At 35.3% G+C, this 11,724-nt stretch overlaps 1 protein-coding gene across 3 annotated transcripts in view; it reads right to left on the reverse strand.

Annotated features, from left to right (window-relative positions):
- Positions 1–11,724, reverse strand: part of LOC146540617 (Fanconi anemia group J protein homolog) — a 68,810-nt gene that overhangs the window by 6,736 nt on the left and 50,350 nt on the right. For 2 of the 3 annotated variants that reach the window (XM_085199519.1, XM_085199522.1), the window contains exons 4-12: positions 11,571–11,669; positions 9,250–9,364; positions 8,075–8,324; positions 6,984–7,217; positions 6,415–6,534; positions 5,802–5,896; positions 5,106–5,239; positions 4,666–4,779; positions 3,988–4,094 (exon numbers count right to left, since the gene is read on the reverse strand). In XM_085199519.1, the coding sequence (XP_085055645.1) occupies positions 3,988–4,094; positions 4,666–4,779; positions 5,106–5,239; positions 5,802–5,896; positions 6,415–6,534; positions 6,984–7,217; positions 8,075–8,324; positions 9,250–9,364; positions 11,571–11,669 (1,268 nt within the window). The remainder of the gene's footprint in view (positions 1–3,987; positions 4,095–4,665; positions 4,780–5,105; positions 5,240–5,801; positions 5,897–6,414; positions 6,535–6,983; positions 7,218–8,074; positions 8,325–9,249; positions 9,365–11,570; positions 11,670–11,724) is intronic. The other variant, XM_085199530.1, reaches the window with a different exon arrangement.

Genomic DNA, 11,724 nt, shown 5'->3' on the forward strand with positions numbered 1-11,724 from the left:
ATAAGGAAATATTGTCAACAATTAGAGAGAATGGTTTAATAGGACACACATTCAACCGAAAAGATCAAAGGTGCTACAGAGTGGTCATACGAAATCTCCATCACTCGACACCACTTGAAGAAATAAAGTCTGACATAGAAAAAAACACAGGTAATGTAGTGTCTGGTGAAATAATAAATGTCAAATTTGGTCCTGACAAAAAGCCTACTTCTACATTCTTTGTCAACCTTTTACCTGGACCTAGAAATAAGGCAATAAAGGAATTGAAATACATTTATCACCAGGCTGTTGTGATAGAAGAACCCAGGAAGAAAACAACAGTCGTGCAATGCCAACGCTGCCAACAATACGGGCATTCAAAGAATTATTGTATGCGTCCTTACAGGTGTGTAAAATGTGGACAGTCACACAAGACTTCTCAGTGCCCTAAAAAGGACCGAAATACACCTGCGACATGCGCCCTCTGTAATGGCCCCCATCCTGCAAACTATAAGGGTTGCGATGTTTACAGAGAAATTCTTAATAAGAGGCTTAGACATCAGAAACCACTGCCAAAAGAGCAGTTCAGAACTGAGAAACCTAAAACCGATGAAGTAACACCCACAAATATTGACCCCATCAGAAGAATAAAATCTACAACAGAGACGTACGCAAATATCTGTAAAACAAATAAGACACAAACGGATAGTACATATGAATACACACAACAGCACCACGTTACTCCCAATATCGAAGAAATTCTCAGAAAACAAAACGATAAGTTTGAGCAAATCCTACAACAAATGAGTACCCTAATGGAACTCATAGTCAGGCTCGTCGACCGGCTTACAAAATGAATACTTACAGAGTAGCTACCTGGAACGTTAATGGATTAACAGCTCACAAACTGGAAGTTGAATTACTAATGGTGGAACATAAAATTGATGTACTTCTCGTATCTGAAACACATGCCAACAGTAATACAAACTTAAAATTTAAGGACTGCGAGTGCTATATGACTAATCATCCTGATGCAGATAATCAAGCGCGTGGTGGAGCAGCAGTCATTGTAAAAAATAATGTTAAACACCATTTAATCTCAAAATACAAGACGCCCCATATACAAGCCGCAACTATTTCAGTGGAAGATGGCAAAGGTCACATTAACTTCTCTGCAGCATATTGTCCCCCGAGACACAACATAAAAGAGGACATGTGGACAGACTACTTCAAACGTCTTGGAAATCGTTTTGTGGCAGGAGGGGACTGGAACACAAAGCACGTTCAATGGGGCTCCAGACTTACCACGACTAAAGGACGACAACTTAAATTAAGCACGGACAATAATAACTTATTGGTATTATCTGCCGGCGAGCCTACATACTGGCCCACAGACCCCAAAAGAAAACCAGACCTTCTTGATTTCTTCATTACAAAAGGCCTGTCTAAACACTACTTGAAACCAGAGTCATGCTATGATAGTTCGTCTGACCACACTCCTGTTCTCCTAACAATGAGTTCATTCCTTATAGAACTTGAGGAAAAGGAAAAGTTAACCAGCCGACAGACTGACTGGGAATCTTTCAAGGATTATATGGAGGACAATATCGAGTTAAACATCCCCCTAAAAACTCCAGATAACATCGAAGATGCAACTCTTTATATAACAGAACTTATACAAACAGCTTGTTGGATCAATACTCCTGAACCTAAACCGGACAACAGGCATTCAAATTACCCACTGGCTATTAAACATGCGCTACTAAATAAACGTAGGTTGAGGAGGATTTGGCATCAGAGTGGACTGGAGGCAGACAAGACCTTATTCAACACAGCTGCTTTAGACCTGAAAGAGATGTTGCAGAGGTGGCACGATGATACTCTAGAACTTCAGCTGGAATCATTATCACCCTCTGCGTCAAACAAATACTCCCTATGGAAATTCACTAAAAATTATAGCAAGGCACAAAGTACGAAATTCCCGCTAAAAACTGTGTCGGGATGGGCACGTACACCTCAGGAAAAAGTGGATGCTTATGCTGAACACCTGGATCAGGTATTTTCCCCAAATCCAGGAGGAAGCGCTGGAAATGAACCATATATAGATGAAGTGCTTCTGCAAGACTTCCAAATGTCACCACCACCTCGTCCCTTTACAGTGCCAGAAGTATGGAGAGTGATAACCAATCTTAAAGATAAGAAAGCACCTGGATATGACCTTATCACAAAGGAAATACTGAAACGGTTACCACGAAAAGCTGTTTTATTTATAACATCTCTGTTTAATGCTGTGCTGCGGGTCCAGTATTTTCCTTTGGCCTGGAAGTTCTCCCAAATCATTATGATCTATAAGACTGGTAAAGATCCTAATGAGGTTTCATCTTATCGGCCTATAAGTCTGCTCCCCATTCTCTCAAAAGTTCTGGAAAAGCTACTGATGCATAGAATACTGCCTATTCTTAGCGATGCAAAGGTGATACCCGACCATCAATTTGGTTTCAGGCTAGAGCACTCCACCACTGAACAAGTGCACAGAGTATGTGATAAAATCCGAAAAAGCCTCGAGGAAAAACAGTACTGTTCCTCTGTATTCCTCGATATTCAGCAGGCCTTTGACAAGGTTTGGCATAAGGGTCTTCTGTTTAAACTGAAGAGTAACTTGCCCCATCAGTACTATACCATACTCAAGTCTTACCTTGAAGACAGGATGTTTCAAGTGAAAGAAGCGGATGCAAAATCATCCTTCTTCCAAATAAAAGCTGGTGTACCCCAGGGGTCAGTTTTGGGACCGATACTGTACATACTATATACCTCAGACCTTCCGCAAACTGAAGGAGTCACAACGGCAACATTTGCTGACGATACTGCCGTACTAGTCAGTCACGAAGACCCAGTTATTGCATCTCAGATTCTACAGGGATGCCTGGATAAAATCACAACATGGCTTGATAGCTGGAGGATAAAAGCAAGTGCAAGCAAATCCATTCAGGTCACTTTCACCCTAAAAAAAGGAAACTGTCCACCAGTAAAATTGGAAAATACTACACTCTCACATCAAGACAGTGTCAGGTACTTGGGTCTCCATCTTGATCGTCGCCTCACGTGGAGGAATCACATCGAAACTAAGAGGTGCGAACTTAATATCCGTTACAAAAACCTTCATTGGATACTAGGGCGTAACAGCAAATTGAGCCTTGACAACAAGCTTCTTATATACAATGTTGTACTGAAGCCTGTTTGGCTCTATGGAATTCAACTCTGGGGAAGTGCTTGTAAATCCAATATCACAATAATCCAGAGAGTACAAAACTCCATACTGCGAACAATCAGCCAAGTACCGTGGTTTGTTACCAACAAGGAAATCCATGAGAACCTCAAGATGGACACTGTCGCGGATGAAATAATAAAATATAATTGTAAATATCGACACCGACTGGAAAGACATCCCAATGACCTCGCATCTGCCCTTGTAAAGCGAAGTTATGCCAAAAGACTAAAAAGAAATGATATACTCTATTAATATAAATATCTATATAAAATTAATAATCTATATAACATAAATAGTAATAAAAGAATTGTATTAGGTAGATGGCTCATTGGAGTCACGCCTTTAAAAGCCAGCAACATGGCACACATTTGCTAAAAGTAAAGAACTGATTGCAAATATACCTAAATAAATAAATATTTTATGCTTATTTAGTGTTATTTAAATAATTTACATAAGTAGGGTAAACAGGGAGAACTTAGTGTTTACTCATCATGACAGAACAATGCCACATTTTATCTTAGTGGGTCAAAAGAAGAAAATTTATGTTAATAAAATTATATTCATAATTCGAACTCACAACCATTGATGGTGTTTTTGTTATTATTTTATATAATTATTTTTAAATATAACGTCATAACACGCAATGCTTCCAGAATTCGGCGGGAATTGGGGAACTGCTTATACACGGAATACAGCGTGAAGTTGTTTTTTTTCAAATTTGGTATAGATTAGATACTTACATTATCAAATGCCGAAGTTCTCCATTCGTTATTCCTAAAAAGACTCGGTTTAAATTTCAATTCCAATATTGCGGCATAGCTGTCCATATAATCGCCGAAAATATAGCCTAAAATTATAAACCAAATTGAAAATATATCCTAATTTAAATGGCTATTAAAAAATATATTTTTTCTTGAGGCTAGTCGTGGTCCTGTAAAGCGTATGACTAATTCCCCCTTAATCCCCCGAGTATGGATCGAATCCACAACCGTCGCTTACAGTCACAACCTTGTGCTCTAGCGCCACGACACCCTCAATAAATAATAATAAAAATATTTTATAATAAAGATTTAAAAAAAATGAGACCAAGACCAGAGAACCGTTGTGAAGAGAGGCCGTCGTGGCGCATCGGCACAAGGGTAACGCGATGATTGTGGGTTCGATCCCAACTCGAGGAAGTGAAATATTTATTTACATTTATCTTTCCATTTCTTCGCTCTGGTGCCGAGGCAAAGTTCTGCCTCCAAAATTTGGCAGAAAGTGGGGAACGGAGTGTCTTAACACTACTTTCGCTCTGCCTACCCTGCTGTGTGCGGAAACAGCGTGAAGCTGATTTTTTTTTTGAAGACCAGAGAATTTGTTTAAGCAAAACTAATATTTAAAGTACCTATTGTAAATATGCATTCAAATTAACTCACCGAGAACAGCATTAAGGGACTCCAATAAGGTCTCAGTTGCTAATGTCACTTGCTTTATAGTACCAGGACTGTTCCGTAGTTTATTGGAAAGCTGTGTTACGTTTCTATTAAATTCTGTAATGTTACATTAATTAGAATAAATACGTTATAAAGCTGGAGGAGAGACCACCACAACTAGAAAATATTTATATCCAGTTTTTTTAGTACTTTAAAATTATTTTGCGATCAGTTTTAAAGAGGGAAATTAAATATAAAACATTTACATTTCTCCGCTCGAATGTGAGGCAAAGGGCGGCGTTGAGTTCAGCCACTCAACTCACAAAGCTTCCAGAATTCGGCGGAAAATAGACAACGGAGTGTCATAACACTAGGCTCCTTCCCTATAGTGTACGGGATACAGCGTGAAGCTAAAAACAAAACAACTTTGAATTTTTTCTTACCAATATATTGTAGTTTTCCTATATCATGATAATGTAAGGATTCGACAAAATACTTCATATCCCATTCGTATTCTACGTACGATTGACACTCGCTTAGGGGACTCTTCCTCAGTAACGGAATTTGATCCGTGAACCTGCAATGTAAGGCATTGTTTTTTTTTAATATTAAACCATTATTATTGAACTGAAATTATCTTATTGTTTTTTTTTAAACTGTTTTTTATGATGTTATATATGTCATAGTTATTTTCTAATAATATAATTAAAAGAGGTAGGGTAGGCAGAGGCGAACTTAATATTAAGATACTTCGTTCGTCACTTTCCGTCGAATTTTTCGAGGCATTGCAGAAATAATAATGTTTTTGTTCTTCATAATCACTGCCGTTAAAAATCTCTATTTAGTAAGATTAGAGAGAGAGAGAGAGAGAGAGAGAGAAACCCGGTAGTACGTATTCATATACTACCTGGCTTAACTTAACTTGGCTTTACCAAGCATATGGTTTGCAAAACCATATCTTTTGAAGAAGCTTTTCTTCTGAGGTTTTGTGGCGTTTGCAGATTTCGAAAAAAATTAAAAAATATACCTTTCCTTGGATTGCGTTTTAGTGAATTGACTGTAAGCTTTATATTTTAAACAAACATTTTATTTAGTTTAAAACAAATTTATTTTAGGTCCACAGATAAAGATATACGTACCATTGCTCCCATCTTTCCAAAGCTTTAATTAAGTATTCGATATATGACATTGAGTCATTGTTAGCGAATCGAAAAGCCATCGCATTATTTAGCTCCTTGAAAACACAAAAATAAAATTGTCTAAAATAAAATCTATATAATAAATTAATCTATTTAAATATATAAATTATATTAAAAATAAGTATGAAAATCATTACATTGTCATATAATAATATGTAATAATGAAATTATAGGTAGTTATAGCATTTTAATTTTCGTAGTGACTAAAAAACAAGTATTACAGAGTTGAGTCGCGAATGAAGTTAAAATTGTTAGAGGTAGGGGGAGACATGTCCATAATTGAGGCCAGTCCTGGCGCAGGGTCACAAGGGTGTGACTGTAAACTCAACAGGTTGTAGGTTAGAATCCCACTCGACGAAATAAAATATTTATTATTTTCAGTTTTACGCCCTGGTGTCGCGTCAAAGCTAAGTGTTGAATTCTGCCACTCAACACACAATGCCTCCACAATTTGGCGGAATGTGGAGAGCGGAGTGTCTTAACACTAGACTCCCTACCCTACATACATGCGGAATTCACCGTGAAATGGTATACTATCTATAATAATGCTTACATTAAGAGCTGCTCGAACATCTTTTATCGTAAAACTGAAGGTAGCGGCATCCCGGCAGATATCTTCTATGTTGTGACCTTCATCGATTATAACTATATCGCCTTCTAAATTGATTCGCAACTAAAAACAGGAAATGAGATTTTAGATTTTTTTAATTTTTACATATTTTATATGATACTCTTAAACCAGACTAATTACATATATTTTGATTTATACATGTTTCTAAATCCAACAATTCGAACACTTTGCAGTAGTCCGAGATCTAAAAGTTTTATTAAAAATATAAAAACCACAACATTTTAATTAAAAAAGACATTACAATATATAACTCAGTCCGTTCCCCGTATTCCACCGAATTCTGGAGGCTCTGCGTTTTGAGTGGCGGAACTCAACGCTGCGCTTTGCCTCGACACCAGAGCGAAGAAATGAAAATGTAAATTTAAATAAATTTTTAGTGGACAATGTGGATCGAACCCACAACCAGTTGATTCTACAGTCACACTTTGTGCCCCTGCATCACGACTGGCTGCAGGATAGAATGTGAAGCTAAGAAATGAGAGACGGCTTACACTGTTCCTAATATTAGGCTCGATGAGGAAATTATAGGGACAGAATACAATTTCGGCGTTTCCCTTCAAGTCCCTAGCAGCATAGTAGGGGCAAGCCACCAATTCATTTCCCTTCTTCTTCAATTCTTCTATGTCAAACACTCGAGGCAGTGTGTCGCGATTCAAACGTTTACGATTATCGAAATATCGACAGCTCGTAGTTTTATTATTGGAGTTTTCTGTAGAAGGAGTCGTCTGTAAATATAAAAAATGATTATACAACTGTGCTTATAGACTGTGCCCCCCTTTGTCTCCCCTTCTTAATCTTATTGAAAATATATAGAAACAAAAAACTTGCCTAACCTGAGTAATAGAATGGAAATTATAAAACTGTGAAATTGTATAATTTGGTAACTGTGTGGCAATTATAGTGATATGGACAATATAAATAAGTGACTTGGCTCTCTTTATCTAAAACTAGTAGACTTGGACGCGGCTTCGCCCGCTTGGACTATACGAACATTTATTAAATATATTTCTGAAAATATTGTCAGTCTCTAAGGCTGAATCCTAATAAACCATGAACATGTGTTCAATGAAATATTTTTAAGAGTCTAATTTTCAAATTTTAAAAAATTGGTAGCGATTTAAAAAAAAATTCCATACAAACTTTCAACCCCTATTTCATCCCTTTAGGAGTAGAATATTGCAAATTCCCGTCTTAGCGAGCACCTACGTCCTATAAGTAACTCCTATGTCAAAATTGAGATTCCTAGCACATGTAGTTTCTGAGATTTGGTGATGAGTGAGTGACCTTTCGATTTTATATATGGACCGTTTATTTTGAGAGTGGTGTAAGTCCATTTTCTTTTGTTTCGAGAAAATTAAAGGTTAGTATGTCGATGATTATGCAATTTCATTTACCGACCGATTTTAAGTTGTTCAAAACATGGGTTTTTTTGAGAAATTAAACACGGACTAGTTATATATAAAAAAAATACATTAAATTAAGCATGAATTACGTGATAGCTCATTTTTCTCAAAAATGGACTTACACCACTTTCAAAATAAACGGTCCATATATAGATATGTAAAATTAAACATATACCAACCTTGATGCAGGATCTACACATAGCATTCCTAGACTCCCATTGGTTAGGATCAAAATCACGTATACAACTATTCTCTCTACTAGACAAAATAGTCATTTTTGAGTTATCCTTGTAAATTGTTTTGCCAAATTCAGCGATGACTTGCTCCAATTGTTTATGGGTACGAGCACCATAGTAAATAACTGGAAGTCTGGAAGAAACGTGAATTTCTATGGTATTGTTGAGGGTATCCTCGAGTGATGTGTTCATTCTGCAAGGAAAACCAGCACCGACACCTAAATAACTCTACTCTACAATAATACTTAATATTTAAATATATAATATAATAGGTATATAATATTATATTCTATAGATATATTACAAATATTTATAATACTAAACATTAACAATCCAAAATCATAAACTTTTCAAGTTCTAAAATAATTTGAAGTAACAAATAAATAAACAAATAAGCTTATAAGTGATTGATTTTTTGTAAATTATTTTTTTTAAACGCAACCTAAAAAAAAAAGCCACACACACACACAATATCCTACACGCTTATATAAACTACATAAATTCATTAACATTCCATACTAGGTACTAGTACTATTTACTATATCTACTCATGCAAAAACAAGGTAACCTTTTGTGCAATAATAAAATAAAAAACTCATTCTTTTTCCTCTTTTTAAATCACGCTGTATAGCGTACACAGCAGGGTAGGCAGAGGGAACCTAGTGTTAAGACACTCCGTTGCCCATTTTCACTACTAATCTAATCTGCTTCACTTTCGTTTTCTATTAATATTATCATTGTAAAAACAGTATCTATTCTATACCTCTATTGAAAAGTACATTTTTGTAAAAGCAACTAATTCAATAAAACATATCTATAGCAATTTTGTTGAACAACTTTCTGTAAAATGATATAACCAAAACATATTTTCTTCATAATACTACAAAAAATATGGGGAGACCTAGGTTGACCTTCAAAAATATACCACCATAGATACTGGAGGAAGGTCATATAAGAAGCATGAGAACCCCCGGCGGGCATGTGTGAGGCGAAAGAGGTATGCAGAGACCGTAGCAGGTCTCTGGCCACTCCGATAGGGATACAGAGTGAAGCTAAATAAATAATATATTAAATAAGAATAAATAAATAAATAATAATACTATAAAAAATGTACTTACATTTGTTTCTGTGGAGTTGAATACTCTGACTGGACTTGTTTTTCCGAAGTAATGGGACTTTCGGGATTTGTTTGTTTGTGTTTATGTATTTTTACTAAATTATCTTCTAATAATACTGTAATTTAACAAAATAGTAATAATATAATAAAAAAAAACATTATTTAGATATAGGTATACTGATGATTATTTTACAATGTCATACGGTTTTTTTTCAGCTTCACGCAGTATCCTATATTGAGCAGGGTAGGCAGAGGAAGGAAGGCGAATTCATGGCGGCATTTCATGTTGAGTGGCGGAACGAAGAGCGAAGAAATGAAAATATTAGATGTCATTTCTGCGAGTGTCTCATATTGTTATTGGTACATACGTATCAAAGAACAACGACTAGACTATATGTAAAAAGCATTGACTCGGTATAGCCGGTGCAAGTATGAGTCTATAGTTGTAGTTGTAGAAGTGTTTATTAATTATAACTTCTCCAGATTCTCCTTTTTTTTTAAATATTTGTAATATAGTCCCTAATTATGTAAATTGTATATTTACATATCAAACATAATATGTATATGTAACTATAGTACGGTCAACAAGTCATGGTTGCCCTGAAGTAAGCTGTAAATGGCTGCGTAATTTGTTTTTAGGATTTTTCTTACTATTGATTATTGTCCTCTCTAGAGTACAACGCTCTCAGAAAACCTTCAAGACGGCCACAACTCGTTGACCGTACTGTAAGTAAGTAGCATGGGTTAGTAAAAGTCCTTTATGATTTATCGTAGTTGGGATACTGTGAAATATTGATAGTCAGTTTTTCTATTTTTAATGTATAATAAACATAAATTATATTTAATATTACAAAGTAATAATCAAACTCATCAAACTGGAGGCTTTAGGTTTTGTTGTGCGAAGGTTGTGGCTTCAATTCCCATTAGAGGCATTAAATATTTAATATTTTAATTTTTTCGCTCTGGTTTCGAGGCAAAACGCGGCGTTGAGTTACGCCACTCAACACGCATTGCCTCTAGAATTCGGCGGGAAGTACTTTGCCTACCCTTATATATGCGGGATAAAGCGTGAAGCTGTTAGCTAATAAGATTGTTTTGAAAATATAATAACTTATATAGAAAGTATAATCTTATTAGAAAGGGCAAACTAGAATATTTCTAGGTCTCTTAAAATATAGTCGACGAGTTGATAATCATAAAGGATATATATAGTATATATTTTTACTTAAATGTCAACATCACAATTTGAACAGAAGTGTAAGAGACATCACGGTAGGGCTGGCATGAAAGACGACAGATTTGAGAGGGGATGAAAGGGGGTTGGCCCTTATATTATTATTAAACTTTGTTGTCGTAACTAGCTGACGCACCCTGCTATGTTTATAGTTAAGGCAGTTTCAATAGTATGTATGTCGTCATTCATTTTAAATTTTGATTCAGATTTTTAATTTTAAATTTTTTGATAAGTCTCAAAAGTGAAAATACCTTTTTTATTATTATCTATTTGCTGCTTGTTTTAGTTGGTGACATTAGATTTTGCCTTTCTGTATGCAGAGAAGAGTGATTTCAATCAACTCCTTAAATAAAAGACGAATAAGTATTCCTACAACTACTCATCTCAAACTTTTGATTATCTGTATTTTAAACATTTCTCCTCTTGCTTTTCGTTTTTAGTGGAGGTGGCACTAGATTTCTCTATTTCAAAAGTCTCCCAAACTCGACAAATAGAAAATATTTAATCAAAATTTTTTTTTGGTGTTAATTGCCGTTAGATGTATTGATACCATACCACACCGTACAAACAAACGACGATTAATAAATTTAAATAAAATAATCATTAAAAAAAAAACCATGGTTTCCCAATTATTTTCATAGCAACCCTATACTAAGGGGGTCGATTTGTATACTTTCATTAGGGCGAGTCGTAATCTCCGTAATGGCGTCATTGTCATCGCACGTCGCCATTTTGAATCATTGCAGTCATTTTAACTTTTTTTTTTTACTTTTTAAAATATTTACTTAAAACGAAACGAGAGCTCGTCTATTGGCAGCCAAACCGCGCTTTCTATTAAATGTATGTTTTGATAGATGTTACGTGTATTTTGTAAGATATGAGAGAATGTCATAATTATTCTAAGTAGATATTTTAAAAATATAATACAAAAAAAAACAGATATTAATATTTGTAATGTTTACACTTGTACGGATTTTTTGCAATTAGAGATTCTCGTGTCCATTAAGAGACACTCGATATATACACTGAGTGTATACTGTGTATAGTGTCGTAGTGTATTCGCATCATTAAATCTAGCAACTTCTTACCATTAGGAGAATCGCTCGGCGGGCCCGCTTGTCCCTGAATTCTGTTTAAGAACTGCAAGTTTACATTTTCGACATTGTTGTCGTATATACTCTTCTCTCCTGAAAATTAATTAAAGATTAATTATACGCGATTATAAAAAATGATTTTAAATTC

The sequence above is a fragment of the Heliconius melpomene genome, chromosome 2 (genome assembly GCF_056956725.1).
Source record: "Heliconius melpomene rosina isolate 202511_hmr_F chromosome 2, ASM5695672v1, whole genome shotgun sequence".
NCBI lineage: Eukaryota > Metazoa > Arthropoda > Insecta > Lepidoptera > Nymphalidae > Heliconius > Heliconius melpomene.